General features: G+C 40.5%; 1 protein-coding gene across 3 annotated transcripts in view; it reads right to left on the bottom strand.

The window, feature by feature from the left end:
* The window catches only part of MORN1 (MORN repeat containing 1), a 231698-nt gene that overhangs the window by 169544 nt on the left and 36340 nt on the right, over positions 1 to 25814 (bottom strand). For all 3 annotated transcript variants that reach the window (XM_075191725.1, XM_075191728.1, XM_075191727.1), the window contains one exon: positions 13539 to 13635. In XM_075191725.1, the coding sequence (XP_075047826.1) occupies positions 13539 to 13635 (97 nt within the window). The remainder of the gene's footprint in view (positions 1 to 13538; positions 13636 to 25814) is intronic.

Here is a 25814-nt window from a genome sequence, read left to right as displayed (position 1 = left end):
TAAAATGTTAAAAGCTCAGCTTCAAAAACACACAAAACTGCCACATATAATACAGGCCTGATGTCCCCTCACTCACTTTAATCATGCACAGGTGACTTGGTCTACTTGGCTGAGTCCATAATTATCCCATCTGCTTCCACAGACAGAAATTCTTAAACTATGAGCTGTTGGGGGGGGGGGGGGTGAGTACTGGAGTTAAGAAACATTGATTTATTCCATAAGTGAGGCTAGATCAAGAGCTTTTTTTGGAGAAAAGCTGAAAAGTTTAGTGTAGGAGGTTGGACCATAAGGTGATGATTACACCGCAGTGCACCTCTTAAGAATTTTCTACCTCCCTGAAATTCTAAATGCACTTCCAGTTTACGTATGTATGTATGTATGTATGTATGTATGTATGTATGTATGTATGTCTGTATGTATGTCTGTATGTATGTCTGTATGTATGTCTGTATGTCTGTATGTATGTCTGTATATATGTCTGTATGTCTGTCTGTATATATGTCTGTATATATGTCTGTATGTATGTCTGTATGTATGTCTGTATGTATGTGCAATGACCAGACAGGAAGCATACGCCTTGTAGTGTGCAGGGAAGGCCATATTGGCACAAATGGGTTTGTGGTGCACATCTAGTGTGCCTTGTAAATGATACCCTAGGTATGGCTTGTATAGGTATTATGGTGGGTATGAGACGATGTCTGCTAGCATGGGACAGTATGTGCACGAGGATATAAAGGGGGTATGGGTTTATATCTGCCCTAGTGCCCTCTTACCTCTCTGTATGTATGTATTACCCAGTATTATTCTATTACTGGAGAAAAAACAAGCCCGCGCTCGGTATATCCCATATTGTATATGGTACCAGCTGCGTGGCAATATAAATGCCCATATATGTATACAAAACAAAAAAAAGACAGCTATCCTTAACACTGCATATCTGTGTGCATCTAGCAAAATGAAAACATATTTTGATCAAAACATTTAAGCCTGCATCCCAACGTCAAGGGCACCTCATTATATGCAGGTCCTACACTGACCTATATGCTTTTAACACCATTAAAATGCAGATAAAATCAGATGCACTCACCTCCCAGGTATAGGGGGTATGATTTTAACTGCATTTTAATGGTGTTTAAAGCATATAAGTAAGTGTAGGACCTGCATATAATGAGGTGCCCTTGACGCTGGGATGCAGGCTTAAATGTTTTCTTTTATTACTTTTTCTTCCTAATTGTAAAGCGCTACGGAATCTGCTGGCGTTATATAAATAAATGTTGATGATGATGATGATAGTGCATGGACTGCTACTATCAGCCTGTCTGCATAGCTGCCTCAAGTGATCATCATTTAGATTGGTATGCTAAGCATGGCAGAATGCGTGGTGACTATAAGGTTGTTATGCTTGGCACATGACTGTAAGTAGTAAGAATGTAGCAATTATATTGGCATGGTGTTTTATGTGGTGGGCATGATCCTGTATAATATGTTGGAGCCACTTGCAAAAGGGTCTGCTAAGCACAATATTTACATGTCTGCCATACCTCTCATGCTTAGTGTTTAAGATTTCTGTGTACTGTGTAAATACTTTTATACCAAATCTTTTTGTATTTACTTTTTGCATGTATGACAAAAAAGGAAAACAAATTGTACATCACGGACAAAATATGGAAGAGTATCAGAGGTGTGATTAGGGACACTGATCTCTAAATCACACACTAGGGATGCATGGGCTATAGTCTTACTTATTTTATAATCACTGTGACTATAAGAAGCCCCTGAAAGGGGTTTATACTTATAAGCACAATAAATGACATGTTCAATTCGTGTGACAGTTTTTATACACTTATTTCAAGCCTACTTGTAGCTTCTCTACAGAGGGACTTAAATAAACTGGAGGATTGGGCGGTCCAATGGAATATGAGGTTTAACATAGATAAATGTAATTTAGGCATCAAAAACAAGAACACAATCTATAAATTGAATGGAATTAATTTAGGAGAATCTATAATGGAAAAGGATTTGGGAGTGCTTGTAGACAGTAGACTTAGCAATAGTGCTCAATGTCAAGCAGCAGCTGCAAGGGCAAACAAAGTATTGGCATGCATAAAAAGGGGTATAGATGCAAGGGAAGACAGTGTAATTTTGCCACTGTATAAATCGTTGGTAAGACCTCATCTAGAATATGCAGTACAGTTCTGGGCACCACTCTATAAAAAAAGATAATTTGGAACTAGAAAGGGTTCAGAGAAGGGCGACAAAATTGATAAAGGGTATGGAGTCATTAAGTTATGATGAAAGGTTAGCCAGTTTAGGCATGTTTACTTTAGAAAAGAGGCGCCTAAGAGGAGATATGATTACTATGTACAAATACATTAAGGGTCAATACAGAGAACTTTCATGGGAACTTTTTACGCCCAAGGACTATACACAGGACACGCAGTCACCCTCTAAGTTTAGAGGAGAGGAAATTTCACAACCAGCAAAGGAAGGGGTTCTTTACAGTAAGGGCAGTCAAGATATGGAATCCACTGCCAGGGAAGGTTGTGACGGCAGATTCAATAGATATGTTTAAGAAAGGGTTAGACAAATTTTTTACGGAAAGGTGTATCCAGGAATACGACCGTTAATTAAAATGAAGGATAGTAGTGGATATAGGGTAAAAATAGGACTACAATATTGAGTTTGGGGGGATTTTCACAATTGAAACAGATTGGCGGTTGCTTACGCTGGATCAATTTCAAATATAAGAGAGGGATCGCAGGAGATCCAAAATAGGTTAAACTTGATGGACTGGTGTTTTTTTTCAACCTCATCAACTATGTTACTACTTTTTGACATGTTAAGAAAATATTAATCACTCTTTTAAAACAGGCCAAAAATAGAAGAGGTTCACACAAATGCGTCCACTGTGAAGGAATGGGCACCAAGCTGACCTCTATATAGTCAATATTTTATTAATTTGTAGCTTATTTATATAGCACCTATCATATTACACATTGTTGTACATTCACATCAGTCCCTGACCCTTTAGAGTTTACAATCTAATTCAGAAATACACAATCTCTAGGGCCCATTTTGTCAGAATCCAATCAGTATGTTTATAACATGGGATACCGCTACTGTAAAGCAGGTGACACATGAGTCGATTCTGCCGTGTGCTCCAAGCACCTGGCTCCCCTGTATGGCTGGGGCCTGGAGGGTGATCAGAAGATGGCAATACTCCTAGGCTGACAGAGGTCATCCCGTTGTCACCTTCTGACCAGACCATCAACATTCCTAATAATTACTCAATTGATTTCAATTGTATTAGTATGGCAGTTTTTTCGGACTAAAAATGCTGCAATATCAGGTCAGTCTCCCAATACTGGCAGCCATATCTCAATCTATGTGGTCAACATAATGTTGAGCGACCCTGTCACCCTGAGCAACAGGATCATTACTCAATCTGAGCACATACACAGGTGACCGAATGTAATAAGATCTGGCCATTCTGCTCTCAGGCCTACAGACCAGATCACTTCTAGCTCATACTTGCCAACTTTTCCTCGTTGGCTTCAGGGAGATCCTGGGGGAGGTGGGCGTGCGGGGGCAGAACTTGACGAATCGCATCATTTTGGCCCACCCTCTAAACGGTTGTCACAATTTTGGCCAAATACAGCAGGGGGCGGGGCTGAGATGACGCAATATTTGCGTCATTAAGCCCAGCCCCCGCCACTTATCTATTGCGGGGGTGAGAACCGGGAGGGTACCCTGCTCTCCTGGGAGCCCGAGAGGTCTCCCAGAAATTCGGGAGTCTCCTGGACATTCCAGGAGAGTAGGCAACTATGCGTTAAACAAAAGCAGCAATGAATCTCTACAGACTGAAGTGTCTTTTACATTTCTGTCTCCATTACTGAAGTCATGTTGTCTTACCCGTCAGTCTTTGATTGAATCTTGGTCTCCATGAAAATGGCCACCTCCATAGGCATCAATACATGGACAAAGGACACAATTTCTGAACTGTGTCATCATGCCACAGATGGCGAAGCCAACCACGTCTTGTACTGGCTCAGCATCAGGGAGAATGCCAGACTCTTCAGGGAGTGAGGGGGATCACCCCTATTTCAGGGAGTCTCCCTGACATTCAGGGAGAGTTGGCAATTATGTTCTAGCTTTACTGCAGTGGTCGGAAGGTGACTACACACACCGATAACGGTCATATAACCGCCATCTTTCCACTGTGTTTTCCATTATGCCTGATAATCATCCTATCGATTTCAATAGAGTCGTTATAAGGCGTTGAGGTAGTTTTGGTGATGTAAGATGTGACACCAATCTAAGGCTAAGTAGACATGAATGTATTTCCAATCACTTTAGCCATGTATCGGAGTGTGCAGAATTATAGCATTTTTGCACTGTTCGTGCTCCACAGTGCTAGAGAACAATGCGGACGTTGATTTAAAATAACTATTAAAGTAAATAAGGCCAAGGCAGTCACCCAGGTGGATTATATCTGTACATTTACTATTCACCCACAAGGCTTTCAGAACAAAGTTATAAAGCTGGCTGCTCTACTGAGCAATTGTATGTCCTCTAACATCCCTAAGAACTTTTATAGTTTATAGGAAGCCTTTTTTATATATATGATCCAGACAGAAAGGGGGGATTAATAATATACTGCATATGTTGTAAAAAACCATGGAGAGCAGAGTAAGTACATTGTGGTGAGTGCAGATTCACATTAAACCATTACCATTGCTATCCTGCTATTTACAGTTAATTTGTAGCCCAGTCTGTGCAGGTTTCAACAAATATATAATAGCCCCTTCTAAGAGCTTACTATAATGCATTAAGATTGTCTGTAGCCTTGCCCGTGGAAAAGAAATTACTAATTTAAAGATGTCACAAATAATTCTTCAGACACCTTGACAGTTGCACTATTATATACATTATCCATGCCATTACATCATTCAGCCGCACCATTATATAATTCAGGTAGGGGGATACGTCATATGTCATCCAGCTATGCCATTATGTCATTCACTTATAACATTGTCACCTAGTTACCACACTGTGTAATTTCGCTCTGTTGTCAGTTTGGAGACCATATATCTGAAAGTAACGTTTTTATGAGTCCCTTAAGGTTGACCAATCATTTTCACATGAAACCACACTGGTGTCTTTAAAACCTCAAATAAGGATTTGTCTAATTGACTGTTACAAAGAGAAAACATATTTTGCTATTACCTTATCATTTCCCTCCCTAAAGCTGGCTGTGACCTTTCTTTTTTAGGCTACCAGAACTCTTGTTGAGTATGTTCTTATTTTCAAAGAATACTCCTAGAATTACATAGGGTATGCAACAAAGTGGTGGAAGGCGATGCATATAAAAGATAAATGACCTAAACATTTTAAAAACAAAAACAAAAAGAACAAAACATCTGTCAAGCATAATAAACTGGGGTACATGTATCAAACCTTCTAGAAAGGTAAATTGGGGGTGTTGCCCATTGCACCCAATCAGATTATAGCTATAATTTTCTAGAATGTACTAGATAAATGATAGCTAGAATCTGATTGGTTGCTATAGGCAACACCTCCACTTTTCCTGTTTTGAAGGTTTGATAAATCGATCCCATAGACAAGTATTTTTTTTTCTTTACACATAAAAATGATAAATATAAATACAATAAAAAAAAAGAATGAAATAAAAATAAATATAAAATGATGATTTATAAAAAGGTACATCCCCATTACAAGTTGTCACTAAACAGCAAACATAATACTGACTGTCTCTTCAATAACTCCTATTCAATATACTGGCATTAAGCAATAACATTATACAAAAAACAGGGATACTTTCCAACAACTGAAGCTTCTGGAGTTGCTTGTTGTAGCTTATTCACAATTATTCCAACAAAGGAGCTCCATAATCCAGACAAGAACTAATTTGTATATTATTTTTATGTTCACTGTCATCATCATCACCATTTATTTATATAGTGCCACTGATTCCGTAGCGCTGTACAGAAAACTCATTCACATCAGTCCCTGCCCCTTTGGAGCTTACGGTGTAAATTCCCTAACATACACACACAGACAGACAGAGAGAGACTAGGGTTAATTTTGATAGCAGCCAATTAACTAACTAGTATGTTTTGGAGTGTGGGAGGAAACCCACGCAAACACGTGGAGAACATACAAACTCCACACAGATAAGGCTATGGTTGGGAATTGAACTCATGACCTCAGTGATGTGAGGCAGAAGTGCTAACCACTTAGCCCCCATGCTGCCATTTATTTATATAGCGCCACTAATTCCGCAGCACTGTACAGAGAACTCACTCACATGAGTTCCTGCCCCATTGGGGTTTACAGTCTAAATTCCCTAACATACACACACACAGACAGACAGACAGACAGACACAGACTAGGGTCAATTTGTTAGCAGCCAATTAACCCTTCCAGTATGTTTTTGGAATATATTTTGTTATATTAAGCACTGGTGGTGCTTGTGACTATTTGGTGGTCTATACCATATGACATCTGTTATCAAGCTATTTAGCTAATTTTGTGCCACACAACACAACTTGCATCACAGTAAAGTGTGTTGTGATCTACGGATTCCTCTGTTAGAGACTTGTGGATACACAACAACTCTCTGCCCTTACTTGCACCCTGTATTGTCTTCCTATATCCCGCTTGCTGTACTTAGAATGATGGCATAATAATTGGAATACAATATAAACTGAACCCTCTCCACCTTCCCACCCCCTCGCTCCCTCCCAAGGATGGTAGATCTGTCATTTGGGAAATCATAAGTTTGTTTATGGACTTTCTTGGATTGTTACATTGAAAATGGCAGATTGAACAAGACCCCCCGAAGGATTAGATTTGTCGTAACTAATGGGAGATAAGCAATAATGGGGCTGACCTTCGAAGCTTATGAATGAATTGCAATACGACTCTACATGAATGTACCAGGGGACTGGATGCGGTTACCAGCTAGATTCCATGTTCCCCAGGCCCCCAATGCTAATGGTTGTAAAGAATTAAAGAGCAAAAGGAAAGCTCTATTTTCTGCCAACATATTGTAAGGTTTTACTGCCAAATTACAGAAAACTTTCCTTTCCACTTATGATAAGGTCACCAAAGCTTGGGAATTAATCCTTGCATTGTTTTCCATTTTCCCATGTTCCTTATCCCCTGTTTATTTAATATGTCTGTGTTTGGCATGTTTTATGTAACCACTCCTCATAAACCTTGCTGCTATGCCCACAAAACATTCAATTATTTCTTGTGACGTGCCAACGCTATTATCCAACTGACTTGTACTCAGGTTAAAACACATTGTGTACCAAGGACTCCCTACCAAACCATTTAATAACACTTTGTTTATATCTACTTTTTGGCTTTCAAACATTTCAATTTAATATTGGTTTTTATGTATAGTAAAAATTACTATTATATTCAGGGACAAGTGTAGATTTGATCTGTTTTGAGGAAATATTGTAACATTACTTTCATTAGCTGTGCATATCATATATAATACATACACATATATCACTGCCAAACAAACAGTACATATAGGCCCCATGTATTTTTCAGAAAACAAACCCAACATACATGTGATATGTAGTTTGCTAACTCTACAATTTTGGATGTCAAAATCTATAAAAAAAGTTACATTATCCTAATCATCGGGGCCATTGTTGGGTCTCGCCCCGCGCAGAGGGCACAGTGGAGGGGCTCAGAAGGTGGAACGATTCCTTCTGAAAATACTTTTTCGGCGTAGGTGGAGCACCCTGGAAGCATTCTGCCAAACATATTATTTTGGTTAATCCACATGCAATGGAAACATGAATTCTGCACTTTTAATTTATACAAGTTACAGAATTCCGTTGGCAAAAAAGAAGGATGACCTAGGAAAACGGTCACCTGGTATCCCGAATAATAGTCATTCCCTTTCCTGGCATACCAGTTCCAGTAAGGGTAATGAACAGTAGTGCGTAATAGCAGGTCTGTTTTGCAAATGCTGTGTTGTGATCATATTATGGGCAAATATTTAAGCGAATGTACCTGTTTATACAAGGGAGCACCTATATTTTTGGACTAAGATGACATAAGTGAAAAATTTGGCATTTACTCATGCGATGAAAAGCGAGTTAGGAGCGATATCGCAACTCATTTTACACCCACATACAAAAATTAGATTTTGCTTTGTGGGACAAGATATTTAAATGAGATTCAAAGGGGGGAGGGGGGGGGGGGTGTATATCAAGCTTCGAATTTCTGGCAGGTTTGAAAAGTGGAGATGTTAACTAGAATCTGATTGGTTGCTATAGGCATCATTTTGTAGAATGTACTAAATAAATGATAGCTGGAATCTGATTGGCTTGTCAAACCTGCCAGAGAACACTCAGCTTGATACATTTACCCCTAGCTATCCCTTTGTACCTTCCAGGCACACTCTATATGGGAGAGTGAATTCACAGATGTATTTTACAGAATTCAAATGTACAATGAAATAAAGACAGTCTTGAGGTCCCCTCTCTCTAATGATTAAGATTATTATTATTTTAAGACATACATGAGGCTGGAACAACTAGCATTTTATGTGTGCGTGTCCTTGTTATCCGTGAGGTAATATAAGTAAATACATTTGCATGCAGTGAATGCCCAGTTTGCCAACCATGCCTACCAGAGAGCAAAGCCGCAATCACGTCATCAACACAAAGGGGAAGAGGGGGGAATGACAGAAATGACACAATTTGCGTCATCAAGGCCCCCATCCCCCTTCACTGGGAGGTGGGCAGGATGCCGGAAGATTGCCTGCTCTTCCAAGAGAACTACCTGAAATTCTGGAGTCTCCCAACATTCCGGGAGAAGTATTATTATTATTATTACCATTTATTTATATAGCGCCACTAATTCCGCAGCACTGTACAGAGAACGCACTCACATCAGTCCCTGCCCCATTGGGGCTTACAGTCTTCATTCCCTAACATACACACAGACACACAGACACAGACTAGGGTCAATTTGTTATCAGCCAATTAACCTACCAGTATGTTTTTTGGGTGTGTGAGGAAACCGGAGCACCCGGAGAAAACCCACGCAAACACGGGGAGAACATACAAACTCCTCACAGATAAGGCCATGGTCGGAAATTGAACTCATGATCACAGTGCTGTAAGGCAGAAGTGCTAACCACTTAGCCACTGTGCTGTATCCTATAAAGATGCAAGGGGAGAATGAAAGTGATCAATGTTGACAACTGCTGGCCTAAAAAACAGCGTCAGTGGAACTTGTGCTTTACCAGTGAAATCCAATGTCAGAATACAGGAACCACACACCATCAATCTGCGCAATGAAGAGTTTATTTAGACATATAATAAGTCAAAGTTTAGGGCCATTGCAGCTCTTCGCTTCCCACTAGTTTCCTTGCCTCTGATTGGTCGTTGCTGCCCAATACAAGAGACCTTGCCCTAAGTTCCAGTCATTGCGTTGAGAAGTACAGAAGAGAGAAAAGGAAATACTAGAAGAAAATAAAAAAAATACTGTTAGAAAAGAGCAAACATTTTAAAACATGGGGTATTTTTTATTAGCAGCTGGTATTTCTTTCTCTGATTTTGAACCATTGTATAAGGTGCAGAGGTCGCAAAGCCCAGCTGCCACCACCAGGGAATCTATAATTGGTCACTGACTGAGGCTTATTGTAATTAGTAGGGGGCAAACTATTTATTTTACCTGCTTTACTAAACCCATCCAGACCAGGGTCATATTATTGGGAGTATTTCCAAAATAGCGCTAGTTAGCTCAGGCTGCCTATAACCGATCCAGGTTCTTAAGGCTATTCGGCTAAACAGGTGCCATCCGGTCTGTTTACTAAAACCTGGCGTTAATTCTCATTATCTATTATATTCTATATTTTGCCAGTTATCGTGGTAATAGAAAATCACTTGTCGCCATAATCTATCAATAAAATATTGAGTGATACTCAGCTGCCAAACGATACAGGCCTGGCACAGTGAGGGTTAAAGTACCACTCTGCCAGGCCCATGACACAAGAGATCTGCGGATGCCTGACTTGGCTAGTTGGTTCACATATGTGCAATGGAACTGAAAGCCTAGTCTTGGGTTCCACTTAGTGGTCAAAAAAGACTAAACAAACGAAACAAAACAAAACAAAACAAAAAAAAAAATAGGTACAAATATTTAAAAATAAAAATATATATATTATATATATATATAAAAAAATATATAAAAAAATGTTTTATTCTAAAAAATAAAAAATTTTCACATTTATCTTCTTCCACCATCACCATCCTGAGATGTTAATAAAGTAAGAGGATTGTGGCGATATTTGTATTCATCGCCTGCGAGGCCCGGTGAATTGTAATTGTAATCCCCTTGATGTAAAGTTTGAAGCCCTTCAATAAATAGACCACAAGGTCTTCCTGACACCCTTTCCCATTACAAATTATATGGTCCCAATTAACTATATTGGTTATCATATGCACCAAGGTGGACTACAAACTCTTTATTTTGTCCCCCTTTCCTCATTTAAAGCACCCATCCTTTCACTAACCATTCTGCTAAAAATCTTAATTCCAATGGTCATATTAATGAAACATTATTTATTGTATAAATAAACATTTGATGTGTGTAATAGACCGAGTGACACAAAGTGCATTCATCTACCTTGTTTTCCTTTCAGCTAGAGTAACTAAGGTTTACTATGTGGAATAACTTACTATATGCCCATGTGTTTTACTGAATACATACAGGAAATCAAGCAAAAAAAAAAATCTTCCCTATAAATAAAGTATACTTTTCATTTTTAACAAGTTACAAGGTCTGTAGTTGTCACTAAGTCTGGCTGTAAATTGAACATAAAGTTTTAATAAATTCAGGTTCTATCAGGGTACTACATATACAAGTCTGAGTGATGAAAAATGTCCTTTCATAAAAGTTCATTTCCTAGTCAAAACTCCCCTTTAATATTCAGCCCTACTTAAAAGAAAGTCAATAAAATATTTTCAAAGGCATCGTAAGGAAAGAAGTGTCACATATTTTAAAATTGTATACAAAGGAATTACCACCCTTTTTTTTTTTAATTCAGATAATTATTTTTTGCTATTTTATATTAAAAACAGCATTTTTTCAATCTGTCAGTTTAGCATTTTGCATTAATGGTTTCTGAAGGTTCGAGCTCTGTTGTCTGCTCTCCGCTCACCACACTATGAAAAAAAGCATTAAATGCTCTAAATATTGCGATTATAGATCCCTATACTCAACGCGACTGTATAGAGATGTTGGAAAAACTGAATGAAAATAGTGAATGGAATCTCGGTTCATCTCCCAAGGCCATTCTGACTGAGCTCGTTGCACAGGATGACAACCCTAACCGAACTGCCATACAAATGTTTAGCACTTCTGCCTCACAGCACTGGGGTCATGAGTTCAATTCCCGACCATGGCCTCATCTGTGTGGAGTTCGTATGTCTGTGTTTGCGGGGTTTCCTCCAGGTGCTCCGGTTTCCTCCCACACTCCAAAAACATACTAGTAGGTTAATTGGCTACTATCAAAATTGACTCGAGTCTCTGTGTGTGTGTGTGTTTGTGTGTGTGTGTTAGGGACCTTAGACTGTAAGCTCCAATCGGGCAGGGACTGATGTGAGTACAGCGCTGCGGCATAAGTGGCGCTATATAAATAAATGGTGATGATGATGATGATGATACCCCTCTTCACGAACAGGGAGCTCCTAGACACTCCCGAGGAAGCCCAGATTCTAGCTGTCATTTATTTAGTACATTCTACAAAATGACTAATAGAATCTGATTGGTTGCTATAGGCAACATCTCCCCTTTTTCAAACCCGCAGTTTAGTAAATATAACCCCTAAACTTTTTTGTCTCTGAATGTTTTGATGTACTGGTTACATTTGCTTGTTATCACCTCAATAAAGAAAGATTACAAAAAAAAAGAAAAGAAAATAGTGACTGAACCATAGATGCTGCATGTACATTTATATCCGACCATTTCTCTCTGTAATAATAGACTGCCATGTACACAGATGCTTACACAAAACAGAGTTCAATAATCCCTATTTTCAGCTCAGTTAATAGTCCTTTCACTGCATACATCACAGACAAGAGCGCTGAGAGGGCAGGAGCAGGTACGAAGGACACGGGTCGGGCCTCTCTGTGTAGTGGGAGGAGCCACCAACCTGGTGTGGCCACACCCCAGCTATGGAAGGGGTCCCCAAGAAGTTCCTGTATCAGGGCCCAAAATTCCTCTTAGTGCACCAGATAACAGAAACGTGCAATAAGGTTGCAGCGCTACGTTGACTGCCTATCAAGGTCTCTTTTAGTGAATAAGAAAAGGTAGAGAATATGAAAGCCCAGACTAGTAACTTTTCAAACTCACTTGAAACTTATTGTCTAGAGCATTGGTTCCCAAACTGTGTGCCTAGGCTCCCTGGGGTGCCTCGGTGATCTCACAAGGGTGCCTCGGCCAGGGCCAGTGGTAATCAAGGCGGGGGATTCATTGGTAATTATTTTGACTTAGGGGTAACTTGAAACAATTCTGGAGACTCTAAGGGGCATATTCAATTAGCTTTCCGGTTCGCGGGATCGCGCCGGAACGGCCCGCAAAGTCAATCCACGGTACCGCAATAACGTGGATTTTCGTTTGTGCCCAATAGGGTTGCGTACGAAAATCCACGTTATTGCGGTACCGCATTATCGGCAGTACTGCGCAGGTTTCGCGGTAACGCGCGTTACCGGGAACCGGAAAGCTAATTGAATATGCCCCTAAGGGTGCCTTAAACCGAAAAAGTTTGGAATTCACTGGTCTAGAGTCTCATGAAGTAGAGGTCTTAAAACAGCTTTACTGCGTGCCTTATTTCCACCAGAAGGCAGTAGAAATATAATAACAATTACAAACCATCTTACTATTAATTGGTGACCATGCCTTTTATACATACATTTGACTGGAGCTCCTTTTAAGCTGCATTAACACAATGTTGGCATTGTAAGAAATATCTCTACATGTGTTTCTGCTTTCAGTCAACGCAGCTTTCTCTTTAATATCTGACTTATTTGTGACAATAAGTAAAAGGTATTAAATTTAGCTTCTTTTTTTTTTTCATCGTACACACCTGGCATTTACACACAAATAACGGGAGAAAAATAATATATATTATTACAGAACAATCAATTTCTTTAAGTCTCCTCTAATCCTGTACACCCACAACAGATGGTTGGGATTTGTAACTGGTTATAACAAAGGCGTCAGTTCCTTTGAAATAAAACTAAAAAGCTTCCCTTGTCACACTCTTTTCTCGTATGAAAATGGAAGTCTTAGGAAGTCCAATTTTGCTCTATTTTAGTTAGCGTTTAATTTACTTTTGTATTAAAGCCAGGGCTGGGCGCGCTGGCACGTCATAGTGTTCCACGGTGGCACAGACCAAAACCAAGCCATACTAATCAGATAAACAGTGCCAGTGCATTAAGATTATACTGAATAAACGGATAGCATAATAACGTCCATACCAGCAGGATGCCCGTTGATCCATGGGCCATCATAAACGAATCCAGAGCTATGAATCATGGTTCCTTGTCCGCTGAACACGTCATTTCGCCACTGCCCCTGCAAATGAAAAAAAAAAATTGGTTCTACATTAGGACGCAATGCCTGCTGTTACATAAAGAGAGGATTACTTCTGTGACTTCTCAATAGCAGGCTGGGTGGGCCTAGAAAATGAACAACTTGTTAGAAATACCCAGTTACTATTCCCCTGAGACCTGAATGGCAGACCACACAATATTCACAGATTATGCAACGTGTACCCCTTAAAAAAAGAATTAGAAGGGGGGGGAGGGTCGTCCAGCAAGACAAATGTTTCACCTTCTAAGCAAATATCTTTCCTCAAAGACATTGCTGTAATTGGTTGTGTTTTTTTTTTAATCTGTTCTCTCATCGAGCAGCTGCTGCAGACTCTTACACTGAGAATTGGTTGGCAATTTGAATTTCAAAACAATGTGTATTCATACATCTGTCAAGTGTGAAAGATATTCTGCCAAAACACTAAACACCTTCGAAATTCGGGTACTCGGCAGCCCTATCCTGCTGCCAAGACGTCTGGGGCGCTTGCTGCTTGCAATTACATTGCTAAGTCTGGGCTTCCTTTATGTACAATACGAAGAAGAGGGAACCCCAAGTCTTTCACTAATTAAAGTGAGAAGCAGGTGGAATCTAAAGGTTGTTCACTTTATTCACATCTCTGAATTTGTCTTTCAAGTTTCAAGGGGTAAATTTATCAAGCTGCAGGTTTGAAAAAGTGGAGATGTTGCCTATAGCAACCAATCATTCTAGCTATCATTTTGTAGAATGTACTAAATAAATGACAGCTAGAATCTGATTGGTTTCTATAGGCAACATCTCCACTTTTTCAAACCCGCAGCTTTATAAATTTAGTTCATTATTTTATTGTAATAGAGAAATGTGTGTGTTCCTTATATACAATGTTTTGTGTGATAAAAAAAAAAAGTGCATTAGATAAATGCTCCGCAGGAGGAATAACCCCTCTGAACAGGTGCTCTTATATCGTACATCTGGATATCTTTTGAAAATATCGTCTTACCTCATACACCTGGAATGTGTACATTTTCCATTACACAATAAGTTGTATGACCTTCATTTCAGACAGATGTGAGCTTTGACACCACATTACCATACTAGTTTGATAGCAAAACCTCACTATTCTGTACTGTTGTTAAAGTTTAAATGCTTGAGTTGGCCACCCGTTCAGCTAGCCCTTCCCAGTTGGGTGAAACACTTTGTACTGCTGTTAGCATCGCAATATTGCGATTGGCTACAGCTTGTTCTAAACCTACCCACTTATCATTTCTGTTCCTGGGTCTACCCTTATTTTTTAAGAACGAATGCAACAGGTGTTTTATTCCTAGTCAAATGCACCTAAAAGCATGGTAATTAGTAAACTTGTTAGATCGGTCAGTAGTCACAGTTTTTACAGTGAGATACTGAGAATAAATGGTCACATTTATTAAGATCTGGAGAGTCAACAAATCCCTTGTTTGGCCATCATTAGACGTGATTATAATGAACTTTAATTTGACACCTTCAGTACATCATACTTTACTGTATACAATGTACAGAATAAAAAAAGGCACAGAGTATCTGATCCAGTATAGAAAACATGAGAGGCGATTCTTTGCAGTTGATCGATCAAACATGGTCTAGTTCACTGATGGCTAACCTGTGACACTCCAGGTGTTGTAAAACTACAAGCCCCAGCATGCTTTGCCAGCTATCAGCTAGTTATCTACTGGCAAAGCATGCTGGGGCTTGTAGTTTCACAACACCTGAAGTGTCACAGGTAAGCTATCACTGGTCTAGTTAGTAGCTTTGGTCACGTAAAGGCCTGTCAACTTTGGAATCAGAGGATACATCACATAGAAAGAAGATAGTTAGTTAATTGTAATTGCTCCCACCCCCAGGAAACCCAAACATTAGCCTAGGGGCTAGTTTGCTGTAATGTCCACACTGCACCAGGTGAGGCAGCGATGCTTCCCCCCCCTGGTTCCCCACTCCACCAGGGTGACCCGTGTCACGACCAAGGGACTGAGGACTAATTTAGTCTGCTACATCCCAATGCATAGGAGAAGGGGCGGGACACAAACCCATCACTCTATATCCCCTCCGCACATGGGGAACCAAGTTAGATTCCCAAACACTGAGCTGAGGGCTTTCGTACTTATGCTCCATACTAGGTCACACCAGAAGATCTATCTCAGGTGACAGGAGATTATCATTCCCCAGCCCCAGATCACACCACGTGTGTCTGGATTAGAATCAACCAGCACTAGGCAGCATATTGCACCGCCTACCACCGGTGGGGTAAGAGAGTTAGGTTGTTCCCCCAGGCTGTCCTACATATGCGAGTACGGGAGAGGAAAGAGGTTATTTTGTTTAAAAATAAGCCGTCTGCCCCTTCCTAGCACCACACACATATTGTGATTTTCTATTTGTCTTTTTATAATTTGCTTTTACTTTGCAGTGGCAGCAGGACCAGCATATTGCATTGTCATAAGAGACTACACGGCTCATCACAGAGCAATGCATTACAGCACACAATAGAAGGGTGATCAGTGCTGATGTGGAATGTTTTTGTATTGAGTACAGGTCACCTAGCAACTTTTAACCAAGGTTTTGGTATAATTTTTTCAGCATCCTGTAGAACAAACCTTCACATATACACAAAACAGGTTAACATTCCTGATGCTGAAAGTGCATGTTACTGTAATGTTTAGACGCAAGTGACGTTATTACATATAAATACCCTGTAAACATACAGTATTCTTATAATAAATTGAAAAAAACATTGTAAAAAACAAAAAAGTGGACAATTTCTTTTTAAACTAACTTTGGCCCTACATTTCCTGAATTGGAGGGGGGTCTGCATGATGGAATCCCTCTTTAGCCTTTATTATATGAAGGGGGAGGTTAATTAAAGAAGGCTGTTTGAAAATGGACAATAGCTTTAAGTTTTTAGCCAAAGATAAACACAAAAAGTTGGGCTGTTTAGGTTGCCCACATCCCTACCTGGCCCCATCCTCAAAGAATAGCATACAGTTAAGGGTTATTCATAAATATTAGTAACTTGTTTTATGTGTCTGCGCTGGTTAGACAATAAAAGCAAGTGTCTGATTAGTTGTTATAGTTTAGGACAGACGTGCACCTTACAGCAATGTTAGTAAATTACCTTCCGTATGTCAAAAACAAATCTGCATAATTATTAATGGACACAGATGAAAACCAATCAGATTCTAGCTATCATTTAATTAGTACTGATGTGAGTGAGTTCTCTGTACAGCGCTGCGGCATAAGTGGCGCTATATAAATAAATGGTGATGATGATGATACCCCTCTTCACGAACAGGGAGCTCCTAGACACTCCCGAGGAAGCCCTGGAAATCCCCCTATGCCCCCTTCCTTCTCTCCCCTCTTTCTTCCTGCTCCTTTACGCTTTTTCTTTCATTTATATAGGATAAAAATTATGAGGTTGATTCCTAGGGGTATATTTACTAAACTGCGGGTTTGAAAAAGTGGAGATGTTGCCTATAGCAACCAATCAGATTCTAGCTGTCATTTATTTAGTACATTCTACAAAATGACAGCTAGAATCTGATTGGTTGCTATAGGCAACATCTCCACTTTTTCAAATCCACAGTTTAGTAAATATACTAATAAATATGCTATGAGCCTATAAATTGATTGAGCAACTTCCACTTCTGTATTTGTCTGAGAGGCATGTTGGTGTCAGTAGCTGAGGGGGAGTACTGGCGCTGAATTGCTATTTGGAGGCTTCTGGAGTACCTCTTTGGTAAGTTAGCTCTCAATTTAAAAAGACATATGTATGGCCCAAATATATGGGACTCTCACTGTTTAGAGTTAGGACCATCCTATTAGCAAAAGCACCGTGGAGTGGCGGGTGGCTTTAACATACATTTGCAAATGTGTGCAACTAAGACTTTTGCATTTTTATCTACAGTAGAAATGGCAGGTCTTTTGCTGGCTATAGCAGTGTGCTGGGGGAATTCTTTGTGTGTTTGTTCCTTTTAGGATAACCCCACCCTTTCAAGCACCTGCGATGAGCCTATAAATTGATTGAGCAACTTCCACTTCTGTATTAGTAAATATACCCCCAGTAGTGTTACTGTGTGAGGAGAGGATGGAGGCCTCTGAAATATCTCATGATGCATCTATCCTGCAACTGAGGGCTCCTTCATACATGAATAGGAAAATGTTTAAAAACATATGAAAACAAATGCACTTTAGAAGTCTTTTAATCATGCATTTTTAATGCATTATGAGTTTACCAATACAGCCGATAGCTCTTGTCGAATTCTATCATTAAAAAGCAGCTTTGAAATTTTTTAAATAATGGTGTGAATGACACAACGGACTCTTGGTTGGCCAATTTTAATGTGAAAATCAGATAGCGCATGCTGATCCTATAGATTTCAGCGTTACATTTTTGCACTTACATTCAATTTTAGATACTGGTTTTACATGTGTCAAAAGTCTGGCTATTGCAGAGCTGAATAATATCCATTAAATAACTGGAGTGTTTATGCTTTTTAGCAAAACTGCAGTGGAAAATCTGGTTAATACAGGGTCATAACATTTCACCTACTGCCCCCAGAAAAATATATGGAGAGGGCAGCGGTCCAGCAATGTCGTTACATCGTGCAAAGGTCTTCATTCTGCTTACCTGAGCCCCTGGGGTTTTCAGTGCCCATTCTCAGGAGAGCAGAGGAGGGATCTGAGCAGCAGATGGACCAGCAACAAAAGGGTCTCACCTATGAGCCCCACAGACACTACACCCCATTCAACACCACTAGTACAGCCACTGGCTATTTACCTTAATGAGTCATATCTGACCTTTAAATATCTCAAAATGAATAAATGGTAAAATATGATTTAAACAATAGGACACAGTCCAGCATAAAAGCTTCACCTGGACAAAAGTTCCTAAAATCTTCCCCTCTACTTTGTAAACTGCTGTATCTCACAATTGCCTGAACGCATTTCCCTGAAAATATTTTTTTTCTAAATCACCTTGTTCAATATCCCTCTGTCTCCCACTTTCACATTATTTATACTGTTAAAACATTATTAGCCCCTGAAAGTAGCAAGCTACAATGTAAAAATCTTAACTATACTGATGGTGGTATAATTTGGAGAGTATAAATGTTACTCCCATAAAAAAAATAACTTCTATTTTGAGAGTACTGATATTGTCCCATAAAATGTAAATTAGATCAGTATAGTGATGGCAAGTGGTATTATCGCTGAACATGAAGATCATCTCATACAAGCAGCTTTCTTTGCCTCAAACTGAAACTGGTGTAAGGAGTTTATTAGTAAAATAAAAGGGATATTAAAAGTAGTCATAGAATTCCATGACCTGTGCATTAGTCCTGTGGTGTTGTCCTTTTGTATGGTCATGTGACATCTCCGTGGCTCATAATATTCTTACCATTACCATGTAATTCTTAGATACAGTGGGACCGATTCATCAAGGAACGCATCCGCCGAACTTCAGCGTATCGTACGCAAAATCATGCATGCGCAGAAACTGAGATACGGCCGGGAACAAAGCCCTGTTCCATGTGTGCCAGCACACGTAAAGGACAGTTACTAAGGCCTACTAAGTTTGGGCAGTGAACTGGGCGGGGAAAGGGCGTTTTGCCGTAGTGAATGTACATTCGGGGCGTGCCAAACTCAAGTGCCCTCAGCAACGTCCTAACATGGCCTTATCCAACCCCGTACGTCTGTGTTTTTTTTCCGTATCTCTTGCTCCAGCTACAGGGCTAGTCTAAGTCCCGATCACTAGTGATGACAGTCTTGTATGCATGCTATAACATGTGTTTGCAATCACAAGCAACTGTAACAATGTATTTTATGGTCAGTAGACATTAACATTATTTTTGTTTACATGCTTTAACATTAATGCCTTTATTATTATCAGGTAACAATAATGCAAGATTTTATACTTTTCCTGTGCGTTCTTTGGTGAATTTATAATCCACATTATTGGAGGTATCCCGCTGTGTCCGGTGTAGCACAGCAGACCTGCCTCCCGATTTCAAAAGCACGCGTATCTTGAGATCTGTGCCTTGCTGAATTCGGGCGAACGCAAAGCCTAAAGACGTGCGCATAATACTGAACGAGGGTTGTGCTAGAATACGCGCCTTGCCGAATCAGGCCCATTATAATGTCACAAAGAAATAGAAAAATATAACTGGTTTTATTTGAATATTAGACGTTTAGACCAACAGACCAAACACCATTATTTTACCTCTTGAGCTACATGAGAAAATTAGAAGAATAGCTGCAAGTACATTAATGCTACAGATAATGTGACAGCCGTTCATCTACAGCTACTACCAAATAAAAACAATGCAAAGTTTGTCTGTTACCTGAAATAATTGTAACATAATTATTTGCTGCAGGCCATGATATCGTGAATTTACACAAAGCAACGTATAAAGTACAGGAGCTACAAAGGGCTGCTCACAGCTAGGTGTGTTTAGCTTTCACAGAATCTGCAATGTATTCACTGTGGAAGAGTTTCAAAACAAGGTAATAATAATCAGGCTTGGTTGCTAAGCACACAGACATAATGATGGATTCACGGACAAGGTAGGTGATGTTACTATACGGCAGCAGGTGAAAAAAATATGACAGGTTCGTGGCAAAGTAGCTGATGTCAACATAGAACAACTGGTGAAAAGAACGAGCACGTAGTATAATTGCTTAAAGGAACACTAACTCTATTTGTCAACGCTTTCCCATAGGATTTCTTCTATGGAGCTATAAGCAAATACATCTTTATAAAAAATGAGTATTCAGTACTGTCCCTGTTACAAACAGCAGTTAAAAACCACCATTGTTCTTGCTGCCTTTCCAGATTGTTTCCAACATTTGAAATATAGATTACTGGGACACCTCTCTGGCGTGACGCAAAATCATTGGTTAGACCATAGGAATGACAATCTCCGAATGTCCGGGAGACTCCCAATTTTCTTGGAGTCCTCCCAGATTCCCAGGAGAACCTCCCAGATCGTTTACACTTAGTTAGTTAAGTGGTAGGGGCGAGACTTAGGGCATGATTCATGCGTCATTTCGGGGCCAAATGACGCGATTCGCCAAGTTTGACCCTCAGGCAGTCAGCTTCCATCTTTAATGGATGTTTTAAGTTCCTATTTAAAATATAGCCATACTTGCCAACTTTTCCTCGTTGGCTTCAGGGAAATCCCGGGGGAGGTGGGCGCGCGGGGACGGGGCTTGACGAATCACATAATTTTGGCCCTGCCCCCTAAACGATTGTCACAATTTTGGCCAATGACAGCAGGAGGCGGGGTTAAGATGATGCAATATTATCTATTGCAGGGGCGAAAACCGAAAGGTTGCCCTGCTCTCCCGAGAGGTCCCCCAGAAATGCAGGAGTCTCCCGGACATTCCGTGAGAGTAGGCAACTATGCGTTAAAGAAAAGCAGCTAATGAATCTCTAGAGATTGAAGTGTCTTTTACATTTCTGTCTCCATTACTGAAGCCATGTTGTTTTACCTGACAGTCTGATTAAATCTTGGTCTCCATGAAAATGGCCACCTCCATAGGCATCAATATATAGGACACAATTTCTGAACAGCGTCATCATGCCACAGATGGCGAAGCCAACCATGTCTTGTACTGGCTCAGCATCAGGGAGAATGCCAGTCTCTTCAGGGAGTGAGGGAGATCACCTCACTGAGGGGGGGTGGGGGGGTTCCTACCCCACCTTGGTTTGCCTATGATGTCTGACAACAAGCATACTTATGAGAAACCCAGGACTTAATCGACCATATCTGCGTGGGAACACCCTTGACACGCCCTTACTGTACATGGTCAACATACATCTGGCCCTTACCTCCCCCGTTCCAGCTCTCAATTCGCAAGAGTCATTTGCATTCAAGCATGAACTGCATGCAATTGCGTTCATTGGCTTAAGGTCCGTTTCAGAGTATGTACATCGTTATTTCACGATACGGCACGCCAACGGACTGAATCAGGCCCTATAGGTTTTATATTACATACAAAGTGAAAAATTAAAAGTGGCGGTATGGAAATTTAGAAGTGGTCATATGGAAAACATAAGGGGAGTTCGATAGTTTTACAATGAAGGTATTGTAGGACTTGTAGTTCCACAACAGCCACTGGTTACATAACCCTGCTATGGAGATACATAGACTGTCACTGACCACAACCAGTGTCATTCAGAAAATGATTTCTGGAACGGACAACAATGAGAAAGAGATGACTGTATTAGTTTGGACAGAAGGAATGTCATTCAGAGTCACACCTGTTAGGTTACACAGCAGAACATCCTAAACACACAGGAAGGAAATACAGTAACAGAGATGGGATTGAGTTGAACTTGTACAAAAGCCAGAAGCGTATCACAACTGGGGGATTCATTTCACATAGGATTACATGGTAACAAAATGAGATTGCGAACCATATAGGAAGGGATTATGTGGAAAACATTCTTAGCAAAAAGTTATGCACGTGCAGTTCATCAGAAAAGAACGCATCTTATTGTAAGAGAATTGTGTATTTAGGGAATTAAACCCCCAAAAAAGCGAGTCTCAAAAACTTTTTTTTGATAACCGCCACATTCTAGTAGATATGTGGCTGTTTTGTGATTAGTAAATATAGCAAATAAGTATGCAGTGAATGCCCATTGTGGCCTAAATTCGTGATTTTTTATTCAAGGGGATGACCAATTTGACTATTCGCTTCCCACGCATATACCACGGTCCAATCAGGACACATGGTTAAACTGTTACTAGGGTCAACACACAGTGCAGGCAGCTACATGATGCACTGGACGAACGAACGAGAGAGAGGGAGAGGGAGAGGGAGAGAGACTAGGGTCAATTTTGATAGCGGCCAATTAACCTACTCAGGCCCGGCGCTCCCATTAGGCAAGGTTAGGCACTTGCCTAGGGCGCCGGGCTCTGGAGGGCGCCACAAGAACGTAAATTACTTTAAAGCATTCAGATGCACGGGGGAGGGTGGAGAGGCTATTGCTCACCACCGCCGCCTCTCTGCTCCGTCTCCTCCCCTCCACTCACTAGTGTCAGTGAGTGGAGGGGAGGAGACGGAGCAGAGAGGCGGCAGTGGTGTGACAAGGTAAGGAAAATGCCTAGGGCACCATGGACCCTAGCACCGGCCCTGAACCTACTAGTATGTTTTTGGAGTATGGAAGGGAACCGGAGCACCCAGAGGAAACCCACGCAAACACGGGGAGAACATGCAAACTCCACACATATATGGCCATGGACGGGAATTGAACTCATGTCCCCTGTGCTGTAAGGCAGGAGTGCTAATCACCAAGCTACCGTGCTGAATCTGGTACCACATGAATCTATCGATACATGTGGAACCAGCACCCAGTACATTAAGGTGCTGCGTTCTCATGCATACTAGTTTAGTCTACAAAATTGTTGCCTCAGGGATTGCACTGGTTCCTAGCGAATTAATATGCCGGACTGTCATATCTTGGTCCAGGACACAAAAGAGCTGCCTCTACTATACAAAGCAGAAGCGCTATCATATTGTTTCAACAACTGTCCTGTTTATACTTTACCATTAATCTACAGACAGACAACGCTATGATCTGGGTGGGTTGTCTCAACCTTACCCTAGTTAAGAAAAAAGTGCTTTGGAAGTTGTAAAGTGAAGTACAACTGTCCCCATAGGACGGTCAGTAATAATAAGTCATTTACTTGTCAGCAAGTATAGTGGTCAGTAAAAATCATACACCACCTGTTGCTACAATAATATACATAGAAGTACAATAAATATGATTTTAAGATTGAGTAAAAACCCATAAACCTTATTTTGTGATAGACAGGGTTTCTATTTTCCGTTTTACACAATTTGTGAAACAGTATATCAATGTGTCAGTAAGAACGCTAAAACGTAGCATGTACTTGTGGAATGCATGTGTTTCTATCATATGTAAGTCATGCGTGCATGAAGAATGTTACATGGCAGTTGCTTCAATTTGAGAAATTGTCAGTGCAAAATCTGTCTCATTAAAATCCGGCTCTTGCCCCTGAAAGAGGTTGGATCTTGTCCCCAGTGGCGGATGAAGGAGGTTCGCCACCAGCTGCGGGATACGGAGGTGTGGGGGGCTTGTAGCCAGTGGACCCCCTCCAATGGTGGTAGTTCCATCAGTGCCTGCACCCACTATCAGCACAGAGCACGTGCAACAGCGCATACATTGGCCCCATGCATGCTCAGAAGAGCAAAGCAGGGGCCACCAGAGCATAGACGACATTGCAAACCCCCCTCACCCCCCCCCCACACACACAAATTTTGCTATAGGGATTGGCAATGTAGCAGCTCTGGTTCAAACTACTAATACATACATGCCAACTCCCTCAGAATGTCCGGGAAACTCCCGAATTCCGGGAGAGCTGGCAATTCTCCATCATCTGCCGGCAATGAGGGGTGTATGGGTGGAAGGGGGCGGACCGCCACGATTCGCATCATTTTGGCCCCGCCCCCAGAGACGTAATGCCTGCTTTGGATCTTTTTACCACTGTAAAAAGACACCAAACAGACATAAGTCACTGGGGGCGGGGCCAAAATGACGCAAATCATGAAGCCCTGCCCCCTTCTGCCCTCCCTTCACACCCCTCTTCAGTGATCTCCCGGAGGGAGCCAGTCAGAAGTAGGTAAGTATGTACTAATAACAATCATATACAGTTAATTGATGTAAAAGATCTCAGACTATGGTAGAACTTGAGATGTTTGACACCGTATCTACATTTGATTTGTACCAGTGCGAGTTCTTATTTTCTGTTATCAGCAGTTTTATTTAAAAGGATCTAAAAGTATTTAGCTGCTGCCCTAATGTGATTACTGACAGGAAGTCTGCTGTGTGTAGAGAAATAACTCCCCCCACGGTCACTTTATCACAAAACCTTTCAGTCCTGATAAGAATGTGTAATATATATAGTATATAAATTTGTTAAGGTTATAAGCAGTTATTGTACATAAGAACAGTTACATTTTACGTTTACTTTTCCTTTAAAGTGAACATAAAGCTCTACGGAATATGTTGGCGCTATATAAATAAATAATGATGAATTAAAGGGCATTTCCACCCACAATTAAACAGATCAGTGAAGTAAATAAAACATTAACACTCACTTTCCTGCGCTCCCCAGATCCAATGGGCCACGCAATGTCCCAGACGACAGAAACGGGAGACATTTTTAGAAGAGCCCCCACCGTGGAACGATAGAGACACTGCTGCACCCGCCACACTGGAGGATCAGGGGACCCCAAGTATGTCAGCTTTCACCATTTTATTTACCACCCCGCTAACTCTACCCTAAAATTTATTTTTCAATTTTGGGTGGAGTTATCCTTTAATAACTAGAGTTTACTTGTGCTTTATTTATAATAAAATACAGTACAGTAATGTCTGTAAATATAACGTATTCTGAACACAGATCTATATCTGTGCAGTTTACATTTTAGAATAAGTGCAGATATTTACATAGATGTCTGGATTTTCCTCTACCATGGGCTGTCTATGGGATCAATACCAGTCAGAATATAGTTCTTGTACATTAAAAGCTAGGAAACAGACTGGTGGAAAGGGCATACATTTCCTACTGCCTAAACCAACGAATCAGGCATTAGTTTTTATAACCTGAGTTATACTGATTAAAGCTAGCACTTGATTAGTTGCTATAGGTTACAGTGTATAAGAGCAATTTCATTTTACAATATCATAAAATAAACCTTTTAGTCTCACATACACTGGTAGTTAGGGAGAAACTCCGGGTATAAATGGAAAAAAAAATAACAAAGATAAAAAAACAAAACAAAAAACACAGTACAATATATAGTTTGTGTTTTGTGCTCTTGTGTGGAGCTTGCATGATTACATAGACTGCTAGAGAGAGCAGAGCTAGCACCCTAGTCACACATCACAATGGCAGAATGACATGACAGTCAGAAGCTTAGGGTGAATGGTGCAGAGTATTGACAGCCCAAACTTTTTCTATGATTGTAAGCTGAAGCACTTACCCGTCATTTCTAATGTCAGGCAAATTACTAGTGTAATAATATGAAAGGCATGTATCATGCATACACACACCGCTGATTGACACTGTGAAGGCATATAACCCTTATAATATCTCAGATGCTGAAACTGTTCCTCTTACTATTTTTGG

This window comes from Mixophyes fleayi, chromosome 11, assembly GCF_038048845.1.
Source record: "Mixophyes fleayi isolate aMixFle1 chromosome 11, aMixFle1.hap1, whole genome shotgun sequence".
NCBI classification, from domain to species: Eukaryota; Metazoa; Chordata; class Amphibia; order Anura; family Limnodynastidae; genus Mixophyes; species Mixophyes fleayi.
Note: the sequence above shows the minus strand (reverse complement) of the source record. Positions and strands in the feature narration are given on the sequence as shown.